The sequence below is a fragment of the Eptatretus burgeri genome, chromosome 9 (genome assembly GCF_056783735.1).
Source record: "Eptatretus burgeri isolate ZD-2024b chromosome 9, Ebu_testis_v1, whole genome shotgun sequence".
Lineage (NCBI taxonomy): Eukaryota > Metazoa > Chordata > Myxini > Myxiniformes > Myxinidae > Eptatretus > Eptatretus burgeri.
The window spans coordinates 49257028-49281863 of record NC_140969.1 but is presented as its reverse complement, the minus strand read 5'-3'; the positions used below and the strand labels follow the sequence as shown (position 1 = coordinate 49281863).

Here is a 24836-nt window from a genome sequence, read left to right as displayed (position 1 = left end):
AAATGTACAACTACGGCAACGGCCTTCCTAATTCCTGTTCGCAGCGCGGCAAACCAATGGTAGAAAGGACAAGGACGAGCTGGGACATTCAACAAGAGAGGGATTTATTTACAATAATCGGGGGAATGAGGGGAGCACGTAAGGGCAGAAGTTATAACCGAATAAAAGCAAGGCAAATAATGTACAACAAAAAGCACTTAACAATTCCACTTCGACAAGACAGGCCCGCACACAGACACACACACCCAAAAAGAAAATGGACCCACCGGGTCTTTATTCGGCTCTCCAGCCGAGGAGGATAGTTCAGCTGGGAGCCAGAATGGCTGGCTACCTGGCCGCGAGCACACGGCTGGTCATCCACCCCTTCCTGGAGCTCTGGTCGCCAAAAGAACGGACCAGGGGGGCCGAATCCAGGAGGCGAGACGAGGTTATCTCCCCCGATGAAACAGTCGACCGCTCACTGTAATGCGCCAGACGAGACACCTCCGATGCGCAGGATGCAGTCCGCCGCAGACCCAGACAGAGGCGCTTTGAGACACCCGGGATGCAAACTCTTTTCGCTCGCCCCGACAACCACACTCTTCCTCTTTAGGAGGGAGGGGATTCTTCTCCTGGCCACTCGCCTCCTGATTGGTCGGACCCATCGTGCGATTCCCTGGTCGTCTTTCATTGGACAGGCCCATGGTAGGCGGGGCAACTCCCACCATTCTGGGTGGAGTCCCGATCAGAGGCGTTTGTAGCTCCACCTACCTCCTCATCTCCGACCACGTGCATAATGGCGATGGTCTTGAGTGGGGGACGGGGCGTGTGAGACGCTCGCTCCTTGCCGATTGGCCAAAGAGGGACGCCATGCCCATGTTAGACTCCGCCCACGCACGCGCTCGCCGGTGGCAAAGAGCATGGGCAATGCCGAAAGCAGAGTTGTTGTTGTGAAAGTGAAGATCGGGAGTTGTTGTCATTGTCGTTGTTGTAAGTGATGTAAAATAAAATCATGACTATCAAAATAACTCCACAGTGCACGAACATTTAATTCCCAGTAGACTAGGGAGAGGACCCTAACTAGAAACACATACTTACCAATATAACTGATCTATGGGACCTGGCTGTTGTGTGCAATGGCTGCCAGATTCGTAATATATATATATATATATATATATATATATATATATATATATATATATATATATATATATATATATATATATATATATATATATATATATACATATTGTTATGGATTTTAAAATCTGGTCTGATGAATGCATCCAAACATCCAGGTCCTCAGACAGTTATTTCCTTAAATGCATGTTCAGATTAGCCCCATCCTCATCTCTAATGGGATCTTAAATGTGATGCGTTGAGAAGGGTAAAGGATAGATCCCCTCTGTTATGGGAAGCTTTTTTCTTTATGACAGACACGACGTTCACACACAATTTTTTCACGAGCTTTGAAGCCCGCCCTCATTTTTCCTCAGCAACATTCTTTCGTGAGCTCCAACACCCGCCTTTTTTGAGAGCGCACGGGTCATCATGGTAAACGTTCCCCAGTGGGGCGGGGTGAGCTTGGGGCGGACGGCTCCCCGTGGAGACGGCCCGGGGATATAAAAACGAGCGAGAGAAAGCATGAGGTACGTTCTGTGAGGAGAGACGTTCTGAGATATAAAAATATACGTTCTGAAGAGAAAGAGATACGTTCTGCAGAGACAAAGTCTGAGGAGAAAAAGGAGGGGAAAAAAGCGTTCTGAAGAGAAAAGTGTGAGGAGAGGAAAAGCGAAAGGAGAGAGGAAAAAGCAAAGAGCGAGAGAAGCGACCAAGAAGCGGGTGTCTGACCAGCGCCGAAGAGACAATTCGTCCTTCCAGTGCTCCGGCAAGCGAGCGTGTGGTGCACATGTGGGTGTGATCATCGCTGCCAACAAGTGAGGAACGGGTCTATCACCAACAACACCAGGGTCTAGACCCATGACGGACGATCTCGGTGGCCTCCAGACTTTGACTGGCGTTCAAGGTGCATGGCAAAAATCAAAAAAAATCTAATTTTTCAAAAATCTAATTTTTGGTGCACAGCAAAGCTGGTCGCTGGCGACGGACGTGATACGCACGCATGCACGTACGCATTTTCAGGACGTTTTCGCTTCACGGACGACTTTCTGGTGAGCGAGATGGTTCTCCCCTTCCCCTCCCCCTGAATGTTTTGCTGGGTACCCTTGTCTGTGTTTAGCTGTAAGTAAGTCAACCCCCGATAAGAATCTGCTCTTTGTCTCTTTCCAGACATTTTGATTGATTTTGCTTTGAATTTCATTCTTTATTTACCTCAGCAAATAAAAGGTTCTTTTTATTTATTTATTTTATTATTAATAAATTATTTATCGATTTCCAACCTGTCCGTGTTTGTCCTTTCCTTCTATTGGTCGAGCATTGTTCGAACCGAGATAGACTGGGAGGTAATTCCCACTGATTTGACCAAAAATAGTCAACATGCACCAGCGGTTAAAACGCTCAGCCGCCCTAATTAAAATCTAATCAGATAATAATGGTGCTTTGCCGAGGGTGCGCTCCCCGCTCAGGTAACCACGTGACCTCTAGTTAAACGGAATAATTAGATCGCGGACACTGGAACTCGTCGTTGACTGGGTGGCGTTCGTGGTTTAAAAACAACCGACTGTACAATAATGTTAATTGTGAGCGGTGGCCCGAGATCCGGCTCTACCGAGGACAACCGTGGATTAATCCCCGAGTGATAAGCTGGTGTCTCGGTATCCGTGGCCACAATATATATATATATATATATATATATATATATATATATATATATATATATATATATATATATATATATATATATATATATATATATATATATATATATATATATATATATCGCAAGCAAAAATCACTTCTGCCTTTCTATGAAGCTCAGTGTTGGATGCTTTGGTTTGAAGCTCTGGTTAAAATGAATGAGATTAAACATCTTGAAAATTTCGAATTATTCTCATTCATATTTTAACATCACCAGAATGCATTTTGTTAAGTTGTTTGCACTTTCTTTATCCAAGAAGAAAATGATTTGTATTACTGGCTACCACCAAGTGGTGCTATACAATGCACATTTACGTAGAGAGAATGGGGGTCTTTCCCTCACCCTGAACCCCCTCCTCCAGATAAGCTACACAGACAGAAACCATACTTGAGGTACCTTTAGGCAACATGCAAAATTTGGTTGGAATTGGTTCAGTCATTTTTCAAAAAGTTTTTGAAGCATATATAAATTCAAACAAACAAACAAATATATAAATATATGGGAACTCGGTGGAGCACGCATAATTCCGCAATGCAATGCCTGATCCATGAGGACATATCAGGCTCGATACATTTTTGAAATATCATGCTTTTCTCGTTTTTGTCCCTGTATCTGGTGAAGAGTCAATTAAAAATAAATAATTCTCTTATCCAGATCTTCACCAAAATCAAGTCATTTCGTCCTTGGCAAACACCCAACCTGTCCACCAAGTTTCATTCGAATCCGTACACAACGTTTTTGAGATATCGTGCTCTGTCTCTGTATATGTATATGTATTGTTGCGGGCAGGGGACCGGTGGTGAGAACGACCTTTTTGGTGGGGGAAGTTACGTTGCCTCCCACCAGACTCCCGGAATTGAAGGCCGTCGCTCACGGATAATTCCGTGAGGCAGCGGGTCTCTGAACCGACCGTGGACGACAATACCTCCACCATGTAGCGTAGGGTCTTTTTGTCCAGAACCAATTTACCTAATTAACTACACGGTGTTATCTACCAGGGAACCATGCCCTCGGCACATCTTGCTCGAACCGGGTCACTCTACCGACTGCGGTAGGGTTCCAACTATGGACTACCAACTCCGGTTCGGGTGCAGTTGAGCGGAACTGCCAAAGCCGTGCTGGCGAGGATGAACCGATTATCGGGTCTAAAGACCCGGCTAAAACTCAGATCCGAACCATGCTGGACCAATGAAAGGAAGGACAGAAACGAACTGGGAACATTTCTAATAATGGTTAATTTACAACAATAAGGACACAGAGTAAGCTTATCGCAGATATACACAGCAAGATTTACAATGATGGAATAAACACTTAAACAGTTCTACTTCGAGATGGCGCAACACACGGACACGGACACACGGACACGGACACACGGACGGACACATACACACACACACGAAAATATAACCCAGGTGTTTTATTGGACCCTCACAGCCAGGGAGAGAGACGAGCTGGGGGTCACAGTTCACTTGGGTACCTACACGTTGTAGGGAGGAGTGCTCCGCGGTGCGGCACCGGCCAATAGTCGTGCAGCTCGGCCCACGGTCACACGCGTGGGGCTCGTGCCCGCGGAGGAACTCGAGTCGAGTCGTCGGAGTCCCAGGCCGGGAATCAGGGTCGCAGACAAGACCCAGCATAACTCCAATGAACACCCCATGCAGAGCTTCAACGAATCCTCCATCGAATGTTCCAATGAATCCAGAGCTGACTTTCCCCACACAGAACTCACTGAACTGAGGTTTTTGTCGTCGGTTCTCGACCTCCCTGAACGGGGCGGGGCTCTGTGGAACACACGTCACTGTCCGTCCTGATTGGACAGGGTCTTCATGGGGTCCGCCCTTTCTGGGCGGGGCCTCGGCCAAACCCGGAGGCCCGCCCCCCCCTCCTCCACGTGTGTGGACTCAACAAGGGGAAGATCCAACGGTGAAAAGGAACGTTTGTGGAAGCGCAAAGGAATGGCGGACTGGACGTTTTTGCCCCGTATGCTGTGGCCAGCGAGGCGAGGGTTGCAATCGCTGCAACGTACCGTGGTTGGTTGTTGGATGTTTGTTGGATGGTAAAGATTTATTTAACCTAACTAAAAAAAACATCGACGGCGGATACAAAAAACAACAACAACAACAACAACAACAACAACAACAACAACAACAACAACAACAACAACCAAACAAAAAAAACACCTTGATTCTCCCACTAGACAAAAGGAAGGGACCTGTCTTCACATGTACTTAACGGAATAACTGACTTTTGGGACATCTGTATGTTTGAATGCATGTTGTTTCCAGATCCGTAACAATACATATATATATATATATATATATATATATATATATATATATATATATATATATATATATATATATATATATATATATATATATATACATATATATACATAATCAGTTTAGCCCTATCTCTCAATGGTGAAAAATCACTTTAAAAATTCTAGTAGCTGGATCCAGATTCGGATCCTCACCAAAATCTAATCATTTTCTCTTTGTCACCAAAATTGAATGAATTTCCTTGTCACAAACCCGACCTATCCATGAAATTTCGTCCGAAGTTGTCCATAACCTTTGAGATATCCTGCTCAAAGCCAAACAGGGGCGAAAACAACTTCTGTCCACCTTGGGTATCAGAGGTAAAAAGGAGAAAAGTCCCTTAGCCATTGATTATGCCACATGAGTCAAGACTGCGAAGGCTTTGAGGTGGAGGGATAATCTGAGTTGTTGGGATAATTAGCCTGTCCAGCCCCCCCCCCACCCACTTCCCCCTTCACCTTACCCATTTTGCAGCGGGAGATGGGGTTTTGCAACCGCTTCTGTGTTTGTCCATCTGACATTTAATACGTTAAACAATAATTAATAATTGGGTTAAAAGTCATAGTAACTATATATCGTCCTTCGCCCAGCTGCAGTGCGTCAAGCGCGAGACCACGGGTTTTTATAGGTATTTTTTGCCTTGGAGATGAGTTTCGGGAATATGGTAGCTGGGGGTTGGGGGGGGGGACACCGATTACATGGAGGTCCCTCCCTGTAAACTGTTTATTTCTCGGCAGGGAAAATGATCAAAAGTGTTCAAGGCTTCTTCATCAACCGCAGAGTGATAATGACAACGAGAAAGCATCTCAAAATGCAACGTCCATCCATGTCCACTTTGTACTCAAACTAAACTTGACGAAAACGATAGTTCAAACTGTCGTTTTTGTCAAGTCATCCAATCTTCAACAAACCTTAATTATGAGAATATGGAGAACACAAATGAATAAAATGTAGAATTTTTTTTTAAAGTTGTTTTCATCAAGTGTTCAAGTGCAAAGTGGAGGTGGACAGGCTCTGTATTTTGGGATGCTTTGTTGCTGAGTTGAGTTGGGATTATCTGAGTTTATGTACGAGATGTGAGAGCTGTCAGTTAGTCAGAGTTAGAGCTATGAGAGCTCTGGGTTTTGAAGTCTACATTTATGGTAGTTCTGCTTCTGAGAGCTTGGTTGGGAAACCTTGGGTCATGTGAGCTCGGTATTATGAGAACTGGTGTTCGCTGAGTTTGGTTTTTTTTGTTCAATTCAGCAAAGTTCATTAATTTAAGATACTACATTATCGTTGGTATTCACTGAAAAACATCACTCGTAATTACATGTGCTACTGTCTTACATTTCTTGACTGCCATTGAGGCCTACACTGTGATGTAATGATGAAGATTTTTTTAAAATCAAATTTCCTTAAACAAGTGGGAGAATTGATACAAACTGGCATGCTTTCTCAATGTATGTCTGTAGTGTGTGCACAGAGATGTCAGTTAAGATCACAAGATCTCCAATGCAGTGTTTGTGCATAGAAATGATCTCTTTTTATTGAGAGGCTTTTGGTGCGGCTAATTAAATACCAAACATTTTCAGACGCTGTTTTACGGGAAGGAAAACATTTCTTGGGTTCGTGTTTTCTTGATTAATTTTCTATCACTTCATTTAGGAAAAAAAGCAAACGGTTGGATAAGTAAATGAAAGACCAGGCCTATAGAACAAATAAAATAGTTGATTGGAATTTATTGGAGGTGGGTTAATAGTTTTAATATATGGGTTTTTTTGTATTGAAGCAATGATGAAAAATCATTTTGGGAAAGGAGTAATTTGGGGAAGAGGAGAGAGAGAGAGAGAGAGATATATATATATATATATATATATATATATATATATATATATATATATATATATATATATATATATATATATATATATATATTAGTTGGTTCCAGTGCAGTGATGATAATGATAAAGAGAGTCGATACTGATGGGTACTTTTGCCTTAAACTACGAAATAACTCGAGTTATCTGGCTCTGGCCTGTTATAACCTTAAATTATAAATATTAAACTCAAATATTAAACTTAAATTACCTTAAACTACGAAATCTATTAAAACGAGAATGGCCCATCAATGTTGCGACTATGCCAGATATGCCACTGCCCACATTGTTACATCATTGACATTCTTTTACCAAGTTCGATTTAAATCTCTGATCCTAGATTCAGAATATTAAATAATTCTGGGTGCCAGACCATATGTCCGATCAGATTGAAATTTAAAACATATATTCCCCATGAATAAATAATAGATCATAATTTTGACATTTCCCGTCGATTGATAAAGCAGTTCAAGAGAATTTTTTTTTTAAACTGTCATTCAATCCATTATGGCTGCCAGACCGTGTGACCTATTAATTATTCATGAACACCCTAGTATTCCCGACTTGGGCAACATGTGGGTGAAGTTTCACCTCGATCTGCCAAGCTATTTTGGAGAAGATGATTTAATAATTTTTTTAATGGTAAATCAAATATGGCGACCAAACCATGTGACCTGTGACATCATAGGTGAACTTTTTGTTCCTCATGGATAGGCAATCATACCTGTAAAGTTTTGCATCGATCTGTTCAGCCATTTCGGAAAAGAAGATTTTTGAAGGTTTTTAATGTTTAAAAACAATATGGCTGCCAAACCACGTGACTAATGACTTCAATTTGTTTTTCCACCCCCAATACAATTTAGTCTGAGATGACCCTCAAAATCTTTCAAACAGATCGGATAAAGTGTTCGACGTGTGCAATTTTGACCTCATAACGAAGCCACCGATGACATCATCAAAAAATCTCACTTGCTTCTTGTGGGGAGAACTTCACATGTGCCAAGTTTCAATTTTTTTCCATGGATTGGTTTCGGAGATAGAGGTCCAAAGTTTTTCCTTTTTTCCAACATGGCTTTCAAACCACATGACCTATGCTGTCATAATTATCATGTTGAACTGGTGACCAAATTATTTGCATCCTCACAAACAGCGGGTTGCTTTGGATGGTGCTGTCTATGGATGGCGTCCCATCTGCCAGCATTGGTTCGTGTACGTTAAAGATCCCATGGTGTCCTTCGTGAGGAGTAGGCGAGCTATCCCCAGCAACACGGCCAAATTCCAAATTCCCGCCTTAACCAGCAGAGGGCATTGCATCAGTGGCAGAACAATGCACTCAGACAATGATGCTACTCAGACAGACAGCCTTGTGCTGCATACGAACGAAGAACAACAATGGCAATGCAGTGGATCATTGCTACTCTTATGTGGGATGGAGACTGGGATGTGGGTGTGGGAGTTTTGGGTGTCGTAGAAGTTCTGCATTACTGGGGAAGTGTCGCGGAGGTTGGGGGTTGGAGGGGCAGTGCATATAAAATGGTCATTGATGAGTACCAATGTATGAATCTTATTCTTCATATGTAGATTTGATGATATCGTCAGAGCTTAGCTATCCACATCCAAAATCAGATACTTTGACAAATTACACCATCTTGCGTTTTAAGAAGTGTAAAGACAGCTTTTCAAAGGAAATTGAGACCAAACAATCATGATAGGCGTAGTAGAAGCGGCAATACGAGTGAAGTTTTCAGTGCATGTTCACACTGGGCCAATGGAGGCATGATAATCAGGCTGATGTTTTTCGTGCATAACGCTTATGCAGATAATTCCTCACCGAAATGGGACTTCCTGGAGGTTAAACAAGTGTGTGGAACTCAGAACATCAAGTGGCATGTGCTTCTCCCTGAATCCATCGGCAGAGAGACAGAGCATTGCATTTTCCAAATTTGGCATTTCAAGTGGAAATACAAGGTAGGAAGGAAAAATAATAAAAAATAAACAAAGCCTCTGTTGTGAGGCACAAGTGGAGACCAAAAAAAAAAATAACTACAAACATAAAACTGATGCAAGAGCTGCATTTTTAACCACAGCTCCATCAGTACAGTAAATGGTTTGGGTTGTTACTGGGCATTTTTCAATTCGGTTCGGGTTTTTTTTTTTTTTTACAAAGACCTGTAACCGCAGTATACATGGTCAGCTGTACACTGCTTCCAGAATCGCTTTCCATAAGGTCTTCCCCCTCTGGTGGAGATGAAAGCACGTGACACTTCCTCCCCTGCAGTCGCTCTTGGACAAAATAGGACGTAAGGTGGGTGCCAAAAGTATCCAGGAAAATCGTGCAAGGAAGGGGAGTGGAGGGGGGTAACGTTTTGCAAATGCTCCTGTGTTGAATGCCACATTCCCCCTTCCCATTAACTTCCCATTTCCCCCAACAGTCTCCCCTTTGTTTTTGTAGTTAGTCAGAGTGGGGTTTTTTTTTCTTTCTCCTAGAATCCTTCACCCAGTGATGAACAACAAACGTTGCTGTTTTCACAGTGGGAGCTAATCAGGATAAATTGGATGTGCAGGAGTAAAAAAAGAAATAAAGGGTTACAGAAGCAGGAATTTTACTGCAAAATATCTCCCCCGATTTTACGTGTCTTCACACTGAACAACCGTCTTACATTTTGACGTCGATTTTATCCAGGCATGATGAAGTCGTGTTAACAAGGCCGGGATAAAACAATGTTGTAGTTTCCCTTCGCAAGATTGTCCATGTTGCCAACTGGACGGGTGATCCGAGAGCCCTTAGCTAATGAAATGGCAGGAGTTTGGGTCGCATTTGGTGCGCTGCATCTTTGTGCAGGGATGTCACGGGTTAGATGCTGAAACGCAGATATAGATGTCTTCATGACAGCCATGTGGAAGGTCACCTCTGAGTCATCACCCACTCTGAAGTCAACTTAACACACAGTATTCCAGAACGAGAGATCTCCATAGGTTATCATGGATCCACTATCCAGACTTGTTTTGATTTCAACAAGTAGACCTTTGTTTTAAAATAAAGTTTTGTGCTATTTATATGCATTCATAGAGCTTACAATGGCACAAGCAGCACTACAAGTCCAAATAAATTTATGTATTAACTGCAAGCTGCCCATACCTACCTACCACCACCCCTTCTATAAAAGGAAATGCTTGACAATGACATTGTTCTTGATGATACAGCAAACGTTTGACAATGACATTGTTCTTGATGATATGGCAAACTGAGCATTACAAATGGACAATTTTAGCTGTTATGTGGCCAAGTCCAGAAATAGGCCCCAGAGTTGTAAAATGGGATTATTTGAAATTATGCTCTGAATACCAAGAACACATCAGATGGCATTTTTGCCGTTCGTTGTTCCATATAGGAATATGACGAGCAACTTTACATTCATCATTTGTGTTCGATTCCCTAACCCTACGTTAGGGAATCCCAATGCAAACATTGGGGTGAAAGCATAAAGTAAAAATTGATTATGATTTTGTGTATTGTATAATTTGTAATATTGTTCGTTTGTTTTTGGACGAGTCCTATATATTCAGGTGAAACTAGTCGGATTCTATAAAGGATAAATTCCATCATTACTGTATAGGACAGGATATGGATGATGTCTGAAACAAAATATAACTTAAAGTGATTCAAAACCCACAAACTATATCAATATTAGAAAATACTAGATTTTCTTCCGATTCTAAAATTGTTTCTCCGGTGTCGATCGGATGAGTCGGTGACATTCTGTGATATTTTGAAAATACTGATATGGGTGCAACCTTGACTAAAATTTCTCAGTGGCTCCATATTTACGAGTAATTCGGCTGTTGCTCGGCAACGGATGGATGCAAAGCAACGGATCACTTTCGCACACAACTAGGTCAATGTATAACCCTACCACTCAAGTTTCATCATAATCAGCCTCATACTTTTGGAGGTAGAGACGATCATATATATATATATATATATATATCTATATATATATATATATATATATATATATATATATATATATATATATATATATATATATATATATATAAAACTTTCCATGTATATTTATGTAATTGCATAATAGTCATACAGTTTTTGACGGATCGGGCTGAAAATTTTTGACAAAGAGGTTGATTATAGTGCGCATAAAAGCGCTGAAGCCGATTTCTGATTTTCGAAAAAATATATTTTTCGGATTTTTTTCAAAAATTTCAAAGTCCCGTTGCTTAGCAATGGTGGCGTCCATAGCAACGATGCTCAAAAGCATACAACTAGATCCTGGTATGAACCTGCCAGTGAAGTTTCATCAAAATCGGTTGACTCCTCTGGCCTCCAGAGCTGTCCATTACATACATACAGACAGACGGAAAACCTGAGAATAAGGGTAGTCTAGCGACCACCCAACATTTAATATTAAATTTATCAAGCCCATTTTCATGAATACAGCCACCAAAGTAATAGATAATTTCATTGAGTCCAGATAAGGACTGTGACATGGATTTTCTCATTGCTATAGAGACTAGAGAGTCCAATGATTTTAGATGAACAAAAATTTGTTTGGGGTGATAAATGCACCTTACACCCGATCCCCGAGGATTTCACATTGCTACATTTCCAGCCAGATTATTATCTGATTGAAACAATGCTTTTTTTTTTAAATCAATAGTCCTTTTGATTTGTCAGGAGAAATAAGAGCACCCTGTCTTTTTTATTTTATTTTATTAAAGTTCCCCGTCTTCCAGCCATTGAGAATATTGCTCCAGCGACGACTGAAAAAGACAAAATTAGGCCAAAATGCTTGTTTATTTGTTGGTGCTCCATCAGCCTGGCGTAGTCAGCCACCCGTAGACATGGTGGTCAAATGGCGCGACATTGGTCCATTGGTCGTTGAGGTCAGTGCTTTGCTTGCACGGTCTGCTTTGATGAGAAGGAAAAGCCTATCCACACCCAAATGAAATGTAGCAAAAATAACCCCCAAAAACGATAGAATATTTTATTGAAAAACGTATTACACCTGGATTGTATGAAGTTCACCTTTATGCTCAGATAAAGAGCTCTCAATGTTTAAGAATCAGCTGCATTCCGCCCACATTTTATCAGACAGCTAGTGATTAGCCCAAGCAAGAACAAGCCACCACTAATGATGTTGTGTTCAGTCGAAAGAAAACAAACGAGTGGAGGGTTCTTCTCCCAGTCTTGATCGAGCTCCGTGCAGCCGAGCCACCTTTGGGAATCTATGGACAGATCATGAGAAATTCACCGCCATCGTATTAGGCTTGCCGCTGACCCATGGCGTACGCCCTTTGCAATTCACAGCCCGGACCCCACCCCATCGATGCAAGCACCATGCTAGGCCACACACGGGTAGTCAGCTGCTTGGCTGCGCTGATGCTTGCACATCAATCAGCTGCACATGCTTGTTGCCTTTACTGGGCGCTTTTACTCTTCTTGTACATTATTACTTTTGTCGTTTTTCTCGCTCTCTCTAAACAAACTGACAAACAGAAATGTTAGTTAAAGTCATGGTGGGGTTTCAAAGGCACATACCAATACCCTCCAACATATCAGGCACATTGGACACTAAAATCTTAAAAACAGCCTGTAATTTCTCTGTTGTAAGATTATCTGAAAGAAGTTAAAAGTGAGCAGCAAACAACAAATGCAAGGAAAACAAAACATGGAAACTTATACCTTACTACTCCTGGACAGGCCGGTGATTTTCCCTTGCGAAGACAAGGTCTGCCTGAATGAAAGCTTCGTGTCTACGAGGATACAACAATTAACTAATCTTGAGGCAAATGTTATTATCCAAGAACATCACATCTTAGATATAATGATGCAGGGAGTATAAGGGAGTAGTGTGGAAATCAAAGATCATCAGGGAGAAGACAAAACTGAAATTATTCAACAGCAATGTTGTCTCATTGTTGCTGTATGGAGTGGACATCTGGAGGACCAACAAGCGGATTGAAGGAAAAGTTTAAAGCTTTCACTGTAGACGTCTGCGGAGACGATGAAACATCAAGTGGTTCAATTACATCTCAAATAAAGAGGTCCTGGAAAAAGCGAACACCCAGCGAACACCCAGCCACTGATCACGCGGTGATTGGGTTTCTCTGTCACATTTTTACTGTCGTTCTCACATTGTCATATTTTTTATGAGAGGAAGAGGGGATGGTCATACCTGGGACATGCCCTCAGAATATCTGATGACAGAATACCAAAATGAGCATGGAAATGGACCCCAACAGGGAAATGGAAGAAAGGTAGACCAAAGGGTAGCTTCAAAAAACCCATTTCAACCATGACAGAACACATTGCACTTACAGTGGTGATCTGGAAAGGCTGGCCCAGGACAAAGGTCAATGGCATCATGTTGTCTCTGCCTTACGGCACAAGGATGATCATAATTGTAACAATAATAATAATCATAAGGTAAGCAGAATTGTAATTAATGGGTTTCCTGATTAGGTGAACGTGATGGATTCTCGAGGCGACAAAGTCATTTGCGTGTGGTTTATGTCTGTACACATGCAGACATATCATGGCTTTACTTTGGTCCCTTTGGGCAGTGGGCAGTTGAGGATTTGTTGTCGCATTGAGAGTGCCAGGCCAACGCAGTTGGTGGAGACAACACGTGAAACACAGATGGATGCCATTTACTTTGTCCATGATGGGTTTTCTTTATCACACCCCGTTATCCTCTTTTTTCAAATGTATTAACTCCATTCGAATGATAAGCTTGATATCCACATCCTTTTAAAATTAACTTTCACATTCCGTTCAATTCCTCGGCAGGGAATATAGCCAGGGACTATCATGTAATGGTTTTCCCTTTTTCAAAGATCGTGTGAGAGCTTCAACATCCAAAACGTGGATGATGACAGGACATTCCCCGTTTGCAGGACAGTATGCTCTGCACCCTTTGCTTTCCATTTTCCATTTTTAGTCGGATTTCACTCCAAGCGATTTGCCCAATCAATGACATTATGATGGCATTATGATGAAACAATGATGGCATTCAATCAATATGATGGCATTCGGAGCGATTCACTGTCCACGTCACATCTGCTCATAAACCACCGGTCAAAAGTTTTAGAACACCCCCATTTTCCCAGTTTTTACTGAAATTTAAGCAGTTCAAGTCCAGTGAATTACCTGAAATGGTACAAAGCTAAGCAGTAAACTGCCAGAGGTTTAAAAAAAAGTTTAGGTTACCAAAAACTGAAAAATAATGTAAATTTCAGAGTTGTTAAAAAAGGCCCTTTTCAGGGAACAAGCAATGGATTAGCAACTGCAGCTGTTCTGCAGCAATGTAAGTAAATTAAGCCTTGAAAGTTGTTGCAAACTATTCCTACAGGTGTCCCAACTTTTGTTGATTCGTTACAAACCTGCTGTCTGTATAAAAGCAGTGTTGGAACAGACTGTGTTGCTACACCCTCTGAAGCATTATTTGGACAATGTTGCACTGCAGGAAGTAGTATATAGCTATCATAATGGCGAGAAAAAGACAATTAACAAAGGAAGACAGACAGACCATGATAACCCTTAAAAGTGTAGGTCTTTCCTTTCGAGAAATTTCAACGTAAGCCAAGGAGTCACTGAGTACAGTTTCCAACACCATGAAAAGGCACTTGGAAACTGGAGGAAACTCTGACAGGAAGAAGTCTGGCAGACTCAAAGCCACAACACAATCAGAAGACAAGTTTCTGAGAGTCAACAGCTTGCGTGATAGGTGGCTCACAGGACAGCAGCTTCAAGCACAGCTTAAAACTGGTCGAAGTAAGGAAGTCTCAGTTTCAACTGTGAAGAGAATACTTCGAGGTTCAGGTTTGACAGGTCGAGTGGCAGTAAGAAAGCCATTGCTGAGATGGCAAAATAAGAAAAAGAGGCTTGCCTGGGCCATGAAGCACCACCAGTGGACTACTGAAAACTGGAAGAATGTCTTATTGACCGATTAGTCAAAATTTGAAATCTTCGGTTCATCACGCAGGGTTTTTGTACGCCGTTGAGTAGGCGAAAGGAGGGTTCCTCAGTGTGTGTCACCAACTGTCAAACATGGAGGAAGAAGCGTGATGATCTGGGGCCCTTTTGCTGGATCCAGTCGGCGACTTGCACAGAGTGACTGGCATCCTGAACCAAAAGGGCGACCACAGCATTTTGCAGCGCCATACAATACCCTCTGGTCTATGCCAGTTGGTCAGGGGTTCATCCTACAACAAGATAACGACCCAAAACATACCTCCAGGCTGTGTCAGAACTACCTTAGAAGAAAAGAACAAGACGGTACGCTTCAAATCATGGAATGGCCAGCACAGACTCCAGACTTAAATCCCATCAAGCTGGTTTGGGATGAACTGGACAGAAGGGTGAAAGCAAAGCAACCTACAAGTGCAACACATTTGTGGGAACTTCTGCAACAGTGTTGGGAAGAACTTTCCGAACAATATTTGATTTCCATTGTAGAAAGAATGCTACGAGTATGTACGGCTGTTATATCTGCAAAAGGTGGCTAGTTTGAGTCAATTTAATTTTAGATTAAATTTTGTTCAACAAAACGATTCCATGATTTCTTTTTTATCTGCAATTGTTTATTTGTTCTATGCTTTAATTTCAGACTACATTGAAACATTAAACTGCTTAAATTTCAGTAAAAACTGAAAAAATGGGGGTGTTCTGAAACTTTTGACCAGTCGTGTAAGTTGTGAAAGTGTTCACGAAAAATGCATTTTGCCTTTGTAACATGTGTCTTCACACAAACTCGACTTACTTATTTTTATAATACATACACCCCTCGACAAGGAGAAAGAAAAATAATAATAATAATAATAAAGGAAAACTTTTTGCTTACACTGGTAGGACTGGAAAATGTGGCACTTTGCCAGGATCCAATAACGATTCGTCAGCTATATTTAAGCCACCCATGGACATCTCAAAGTAACACCTGTCATTCTCAGTGGATTATCATTTACTATCATTTATATCCAAAATTTGAACAAAACTGCAACAGCTTTCCTTTTAGGTTTGCATCAACCGGGGCAACATCGCATGTTTCCGCCGATATGCATCGGTCCGAACGGGTATCCACCGATGGAACTTGTGCGCTCAAATTTAAAGACGGACACTTTGCAATTGTAAAGCAAAAATAAACATGCATATTTACCTTTGTGATTGGTTCGGCAGGTAAAGAATATGGACTGCTTGCTCCAGGACGCGTCCATCCCCACTGCAGACTCACTCTTAATGAACATGCGAAAGATAGATGATGTTAATCAAGAGTGAGATGATGTTAAAACTCAGTCTTAACCCATCTTCATATTAACTTAATTTGAGAACCGCTAAATGCAATTTTTTTATAACTTGATGTGAAATGCCGATGCATTCTTCCTTTCAAAGAGTTACTACAAATTGTGACGAACAGATTTTGTTTTTCACGTTTTACTCTGATTAAATATTTTGCGAGCAGCTGATTTGGAACACTCAAAGAGAATACGAGTCGCCATAATATTGACATCTCACATTTACCCAAATTAAGAGATGTGATCTTTACCTGATGACGCTTAAATGAGCATAAATGGAAATTGAGAAAAAATAAAAGGAATGTTGGATCTGAAATATGGTTTAATAGCATTAAAGCAGAAGAGATTGCCTGGGCGCAGAGAGCAGAGAGGAATGCACAAGATCTCAAGAAGCGTGAATGACCCCATGAAGGTCCATGTTCATCACTTGTGCTTATGTTATTTTTGTATTCAATGTCAAGGTTCATGGAGGAGCGAGAACATAGAATGGATCACATTGTAACAGAACAAAAGGAACAGTAGGAATAGAGGGGAGCAAATGCAACAACAGCAGGATTGTGGGGCAAAATAGAGGGAGACTTGGAGAAATTAGGGCTAGGGGAGGATACACGGGGTGAACAAGATAGATATGGCCACAAACTCTCAAGAAGGAAAAATTAAACTGAGAAAGAGGTGGGCTTGGGAAGGGTTAATGAGGGTAGGAAAGATCTTACTTTTGGATAGGGGTTGATCTCAGATGGTGCTGAACAGCTGCCTTGAAGCCCTGGAGGGAAGAATGAGATTGAAGAGAATGAGGAAGTTGTTTTCACAGGTTGGAAAAAGAGGAACAAATGAGTTGAGGTGAACAGTGATTCTGGATTTTGAGTTCCTGGTGGACTGTGTGTGCCCTGCAGAAACTTGGGTGAACAGAGCACAGAAGAAAGAGCTGAGAGTGCAAGATCTGCAGAAATGAAGTGGTAGAAGAGAAAGACCACCGACCTGCGAAGTGAAAGCCATCGGCCGACATACTCAGTTTCATCATGGGAGATTCCAATGAACCACAGCAGTAACTCAACATGATCTCAAATCGTGCCTCCAATCAGACACATCCCATTGAAAAGGACGAGTTGAGTTGTCGATCCTGGAAAAATATAATTCGTCCACTCAAGGAGTTCGAGATAGTTTACTTGTCCACCACAGCGTGAAACGCCATTTACTTGGCCGGGGCGCAGTCATCATTCATGAGTGATTCGCATTCTTAAGCAAAAACGCAACTCGAGAATGATCCAAGGCTGTTCGCGTGTTTTCTACTCCGAATATGTTTTTAGGCAGAGGGCTGGCAGTCGGGCAAGGCTGTCACAGACGGTTTATTTGAACTTCTGCCTAATTAATGTTAATGCTGAGTATAAACCGGGAAAGGTTTAATCATTTACTTCGAGTTTGGAGCAAAATACATTTCGCAAACATTGAACATTGTGTTCTTTTCACTTTCAGCTTCACACATTTGAATAAACAAACTATACTCGCCCGAATTTTATTTTAAAAAAAATTGTGCGCTTTTGTGGTGAATGGTAAAGTAAGGAAAGTAATGAGGGAGAGGATTGCAAAAGTTTTAAAATTCTGAAGCGGCAGCAGAGTTGGTCAAAAAGTTATATTAATGAAGTACCTGTACTCACAATACTCTACCATTACACTAATATATAGTGTTGTGGTTTGTGAAGATCCTGGGGAGTTACATTCGAAACATAAGGACATAAGGGATCTCTCGTGTAGTTATTTCCATAGCAATTGTGTTCAGCTAAAATACTCCTCCCTCTCTTATCAATGGAAGGGAGAAGATACATTGTGAATGTCGTGAGAACTATCTCCTTTGTGCTCTTCCTCATTGTCAAATGCTCGCCCCCCCCCCCAACTCCATACTCAAACACTCATTCTCAAACCACATCTTCAAAACAATCCATTTCATTGGCACTTCAACCATTTAATCGCATCCAAGCACTACCATCATTGGTCTCACCAAGCCATCAACGTTTCCAGTGTTGTTCTCGCCATGAAGTTGAGCTGCTAGCGCTGCCAGTGACTTTCCAGCAGCCCCGCCTATCGCATCCCTGGAATCGCAGCACACCAACCAATCGGCGTGGTGGGATGCCAAAAGGCAGACGTCAGTGGAGGCAGCAAGAAGGGCAATAATAGCCTGATGTAGCAGTTTGTGAGGTGCTGAGCTCTGGAAGAGTCCGAGTCCAAAGAGGTCACGTCCTGAGTCCTCTGGATCAAGACCTGGCCAGATTGACCAAGTTCCCAAAGCACCAGGCAGAATGGGTATGGCACCAGACAGGAGTGCTGACCAAGAACTCTTCCGAACTGACTTCTCTCTCATACGTCTTTACACACTCACCTTATACCCTCACATCTCCCAGCACATGCACCTCATTGACTCGCTCTATACGCTACCGCACCACACTGCAACTCCCACCTCGTTCGTTACATGTGAGCCATCCTGATCATGTACGGGTGAGGTCGTTTTCGCCAACATAACCCACCGACTTCTCTTTCCTCTTTCTGTCAACCTTGTTTGTCTAATTTCCCTGGATGTTTGAGGCACCTATGTCCATGTTTTGTGTTAAGGTCAAATATCTAAGGGGCTTTGAGTGCTTGGGGTTAAGATATTTTCTTGTGTGACAATGCCTCCTTGTAAATACATACTTTAATTTTAACAAGACCTGTTATTTCCATCCTACTCGGGTCTCTTTCTCCATTGGTTAGACATCGTATGTAATTAATAGACGGGAGTTTCACACCACTGATTTGCTCAAGTGGATGGTTGCCAACATTTCTGTTGATGGTAAATCGCTCAGCCGTTCTCAACAATAAATCATGGAAACGTTAAGAGCACAGGCCTTATCTGGGGTAAAAAATTCACCGGGGAGGTAACACGGGATTTGGACGAGAGAATCCTCCCAGAATTTGTCATTACAGACGGCGCTTGTGATTGCTTAGAAACTTGTCATGCTGCAGAGTTATCTGCAGCTCGTCGAATTCAGGGTCAAAGATCGGGAAGCGGGTCGAAGAGAAGCCACTCATGGACCAGGCCGACAAGCCCGTAACATTTGGTGTCAGGATATTCGACGATAGGAGTAAAATTGGACCTGGGGTGCTATCAGTGGCACCCCAAAATTGTAAAGGAGTATAGTGATGGTGAAATTCAAATAAGAGCAGTTATGCCTCATGAAAACGGCAGGCCCAGGTGGGTTTGATTGAGGAAATGGAAGAAGCTGCGTCTGAGAATGACATTATGGGAGTGTGAGTAGGGGGAGGCACAGCAGAAGTGCCCATCGTGATCGATGACCACCACCCCAATCCCCAGGAAAACGCAACGCACCCAATGGAGTTAACTCCGCAGGGCAGCGGGTCGGCAGTATTAGCAACGTCCAGCATGATGTTAACGATGACACAGCTGCTGGCAAAAACGGGTGTGGGACAGGCTGAGAAAAGGGCTCTGCATGTGGAACAGGCTGACATGAGGGAGAAACTGGACACGGGATGGGCAGAAACAAAGGAAGGACATAAAGGTAATGGGCAACAATATGGATGCCATGAGTAAGGACATGGAAATGTGGATCGAGGCTGTACGAGGAGAGGTAAACGAACTAAGGGAGTGCATAGGCGGTATCTAGGATGAGATGGTGGCAGGTGAGGCCAGAATGAAGGGATAAATAAATATAATAAAGACAGAAATAAAAAGACTTACAGCAGGGCAGGAAAAAAAATCTAAAGCAATACGGGGGCGATACGGGACTTCAGAGCAGCTCAGAAGGAAGTAAAAAGAGAAACGACAGTAATTAAGAAGGAATGCAAGATGAGCCATGACATAACACAGAAGATAGGGGAGATGGGACAGACAGAGATGAACGAATGGTAGAGGAAAGAACGAATATAGATGAAAGAATGACAGGAACGAACGGATAGAGGCCAATAAAGCAATTCGAGAAAGGGAACTCATGGGAAATATCAGAGATGAAAGATAAAATAAATAAAGCAAAAGGGGAACGAATAGAGACAAAGGAACGGGTGGAGAAAATAAAAAAACGAATTGGTGGAAAGTGTTGAAACAATGTGCAAAGATCGGGATAGTGCATTGCAGGTACAGGTGGAGAGGATTCGAGTCCTCAAGGCAAACCAGAGCGAGGTGAGTCCGGTCAAGGTGAGACGGTGTGAGCCGGAGCGGGTGGATGGTGTGAACGAGTGCGTCAAGCTTGGGGAGAATAAAGGACTCGGGTCTCCTTGGAGTGAAACAAAGTATGGAGAATGTGCCCAGAATGAGTGTGCCAAAAGCATGCCATGTGGAGTGCATGAATGAACGGGAGAGCATGGGACGCACACCGACTCAGACGAGGGTAGCCGTTAACTCGACTGATGGGAGGGGGTGAGCCTCCTGAATGTGAGAAATTAAAATGTTCATAAATTTGGAATTCGCACTGACCCCGGGTGGCTCGGCATGCCCGGACGATTGCTTGATGACAGTCACAGAGGGGTCTGCGTGTAGACAATCCTTGCCGGGTAAATGACTGGAGCACGGACAGCTAAATGAAAGAGGACAATTAAAAGGATCAAAATTATTATGAAGTGATGAAGCATCATGCTCTGTCATTGTATATTGATACTTATTTAAACTCGAGGATTTGTCACCATCAGTCCATCATGGGCCAGGGGTGTTGAGTCTGCCACTTACCTGGGTTGTGTATCGGCTTAGGATCGCTGGGTTCAAATGCCCCTGCGAACAACAAACGCCTCTCCCCACCAAATCTTGCAACCTTGGGAGAGGCCAAAACTTATCCACGTAGACCCTTTAAAATTGTTTAAAACGTTGCACCGCATCGGTGATAGTCGTAGACTGCTCCACACTACATAACGATGCATTACAGTTGCCAGCAACTTGTTTTGGGACCTTCTCGTCTTTTACAATTACTGACATGCCTGAACACCTGGTTGACGATGGTCGTCAACCGCCGCACATTAACACTATCATCAAAGACCTTAACGGACTAAATTGTTCCCGAGGGTTTGGTTGCTTTACTTTACTCCCCTTTGTTGCGGGAGCAGGGGCGATCATCGTGATTTTGGACACTGTTTTTTTTTTGATAGCATTCTGATTTTGTTTGAATGATGAATTTTTATATATTTTTTTGAAACAAACCTTTTTTTCCGGGGGCAGAGACACTCATGAACTCACAATTTCATGAGTAATAAAATGCACTCTGTTAATCAGGCATCACTCTGGGAATGTGTTCATTTCAAATGATAAACGCATTGTAAGGAAATTGCGAATAACGCTTAACTCTGCACTGTTCACCTTTTCCGGTGACATGCTCGGAGAGATCTTTACAGGTAATTGGCATCACTTTCTTCATCCTTATCTTACACTTTGACTTTGCTTAGTCTGTGTGGTACACCTGTACTTTTAAATGTTCGACTGTTTTTTTTTGATTGACAATCAAGTGTATTATGAATGAGATGACGAGCTTCTTATCACAACATTTGTGAACAGTCACTAAACGGTTTGCAATGGAGAGGAATCTTTCCAGTATTCAACAGCTGCAGATTCCTCCACAAACCCGACTGGTATGAGGAACTTTCGCTCCTTGTTTTGCCCATCGGAACTTGGTCATCGTTGAAATATTTGTCTGTTTTACTTGCCGCAGAGTTTTTCTCGATGCTCCAGATGTGCTGTAACTTTATGAGTGGTTCAAATGTACACACGCAGTGGGTGAAGTTCCAGAAGGAGATGTACCCAAATGGAGGACCTATTGAGTTTAACACATCGTCAGATAGGTGATGGGCGTGCCAAGCACGTGCTGTGAGTGCATTGAAAACACAAGATTGACTGTTTCATCACAGTGACCTTATTAAACAAGCCATTTATTTTGAGGTCAACATAGACCAAAAGGTCAAAATAGTCGCAAGGTCAACAACTAAGGAGGTATTTCTAAATTCCTCAATTTTCATCTGATTGCTTTGAAATTTGAAGACGATTTGCATATCAGGTCACTGAATTCAACCACCAATTATTTTTGAGGTCAACATTGGCCAAAAGGTCAACATGGGCCGAATTTCTGAAATTTTCAATTTTCATCCGATTCACTTGATATTTGAAGACGAGTTCCATATCAGGTCGCTGAATTCAACCACCAATTATTTTTGAGGTCAAATTTGTTTGATGGATTTTGCAAGTATCGTGCTCTGCACGACGTCTTCTTGTTTGCTTGTTTTTCTGTCTGTTTGTTTGTTACTTGCACAATCAAAGATTTTTCAAGTATGTTGGTCAGTGGATTTTGTTATTCTGCCTGTCTGTCTGTTTGTCTGACTGTTTGTTGCCTACAGGTCACAACTTTCAACCGATCTTCACGAAACTCCACCTCATGGTATAGTTTGTCATAAGGAAGAAGCCTATTGTTTTTGTGGTCACAAGTTCAAAAGGTCAACATCGACCAACAGGTCAACATAGGCCAAAGGTCAACAACTAAGGTGGTATTTCTAAAATTCTCAATTTTCATCCGATTGACTTAAAATTTGAAGAGGATATATATTTCAGGTCACTGAATTCAACCACCAATTACTTTGTAGGTCCACATAGGCCAAAAGGTCAACATAGGCCAAATTCTAAAATTGTCAATTTTCATCCAATTCACTTGATATTTGAAGAGGAGTTGCATATTTGGTCATTTAATTCAACCACCAATTATTTTTGAGGTCAAATTTGTTTTGTGGATTTTGCAAGTATCGTGTGCACGACGTCTTCTTGTTTGTTTGTTTGTGTGCAGGATATCTCAAAAGGTTGAAATTTTGGTGAGCGGTTGGGTGTGTGACAAGGACGAACGGATTATATTTTGGTGAAGATCCAGATCCAGATCAGGATACTAGAAATTTAAATGTGATTCTTCACCATTGAGAGATCGGGCTAAACTAATATTTATCACGATATCTCAAAAAGTTGTGGACGGATTCGGACGAAACTTCGTGGACAGGTTGGGTGTGTGGCAAAGACGAATTCGTTTGATTTTGGTGAAAATCAGAATCCACATCTGGATACGAGAATTATTTAATCACAAGTGATTCTTCACCATTGAGAGGTTGGGCCAAAAACGCTATAGTACTGTATTGCATAATAGTTCAAAAATGTATTGTGCCTGAGATGTTCTCGTGGATCATTACGTGGCGGAGGTTTGCACTCTACCAAGTGCCCTTCTAGTTCCAGGTGTATTGGCTTCGATGTCCGGCGGCACACAAAATTACCGTGCTTCCCCATTGTATTGGGGAGCTCAACTGCTTTTTTCAATTATATATTTATTTTCGTTTTTTTTCTTGATTTATTTATATTTTCATTTTTGGATATTTTCCCGACGGTTCTTTGACTTTTTTTTCCCGGTGTATCAGCATTGATGTCCATCAGCACGCAAAATTTCAGCTTTTTACATCACACGGAAGGTACCGATCTTCAATATCAGTCATCGAGTCAATCAGTCAGTGGTTAGAAAGAGTTTCTTTTTTCTTAATATGTGTTAGACACGCACACGAAGGTGGATGCTACGAGACCTGGGAGGGCTCCTTTCCACCCTCTGAAATCTGCATATGGAGATAACCAAGAACATACACTCGGACACTTCCCCTTTCAGCGACAGAGGCAACAATCTCTAATAATTGCTCTTGTGGTCCCAGAATCAAACAAAATATATATATATATATATATATATATATATATATATATATATATGTATGTATATATATATATATCTTCTTCTTCTACTTTCGGCTGCTCCCGTTCGGGGTCGCCACAGCGGATCATCCGTATGATCCACATAGTGATTTGGCACATGTTTTACGCTGGATGCCCTTCCTGACACACCCCTGGTCGTCTCTTACGACACAGGGATATGGTACACCTATTTTAACCGGGGTATACACCGGCCCAGTACACTGGTACTCATTTCGCCGACCTCGGAAGGATGACAGGCTGAGTCAACCCCCTGGTGTATTAATTCAGTGGCCCAACGGGGCTTGAACTCAGGACCTTTTGGATCCCAAGCCGCTGCCCTAACCACTGCGCCAACACCAGGCTCATATATATATATATATATATATATATATATATATATATATATATATATATATATATATATATATATATATATATATATATATATATACATATATACATATATATATATGTATATATATGTATATATATATATATGTATATATATGTATATATATATATATGTATATATATGTATATATATGTATATATATATATATATATATATATATATATATATTTATAACGGCACTTACAGCGCATGCAGCTCCCACTCCCACCCCTCCTCCCCCCAAACATGATTAACGGTAAATATCATCATTTAAAAAAAACTTACCCGGTACATTGACAAGCCCCAGATATGACGTTCTCATCGGTGTAAAGAGGCAACCTAACCAGATACAGTGTCTCCCTCTGAGAATTCTACCTGAATGTAGGTTATGACGGCGTCAGCTTTTCAATTGAAGATGTCAACAAGTCTG

At 41.8% G+C, this 24836-nt stretch overlaps 1 protein-coding gene across 5 annotated transcripts; it reads right to left on the bottom strand.

Moving 5' to 3' along the window:
* Positions 1–11966: 11966 nt before the first annotated feature.
* LOC147020104 (uncharacterized) lies at positions 11967–24806 on the bottom strand. 5 transcript variants are annotated; one of them, XM_085896686.1, is made up of 6 exons: positions 24692–24806; positions 20746–20845; positions 17000–17049; positions 16151–16226; positions 12679–12749; positions 11967–12481 (listed from the first exon to the last, which is right to left on the bottom strand). In XM_085896686.1, the coding sequence occupies exons 1-6, from the start codon at positions 24698–24700 to the stop codon at positions 12473–12475; spliced, it is 315 nt and encodes a 104-aa protein (XP_085752812.1). In that variant the 5' UTR covers positions 24701–24806; the 3' UTR covers positions 11967–12472. The 5 variants fall into 5 exon arrangements, with proteins under 5 accessions (XP_085752812.1, XP_085752809.1, XP_085752813.1 ...); XM_085896683.1 differs by lacking the exon at positions 12679–12749 and having other exon boundaries at positions 11967–12221; XM_085896687.1 differs by lacking the exons at positions 20746–20845; positions 24692–24806 and adding an exon at positions 17265–17748.
* Between the last annotated feature and the right edge of the window lie 30 nt (positions 24807–24836).

What these genes read in the sequence shown, in the direction of transcription:
- LOC147020104 (XM_085896683.1), bottom strand. An exon ending in GGCATGCCGAGCCACCCGGG is followed by an intron (nt 17,050 to 20,745) that starts GTCAGTGCGAAT and finishes TCTTCCCTCCAG; the next exon opens with GGCTTCAAGGCAGCTGTTCA. An exon ending in CTGCCGAACCAATCACAAAG is followed by an intron (nt 12,222 to 16,150) that starts GTAAATATGCAT and finishes ATCTGTCCATAG; the next exon opens with ATTCCCAAAGGTGGCTCGGC.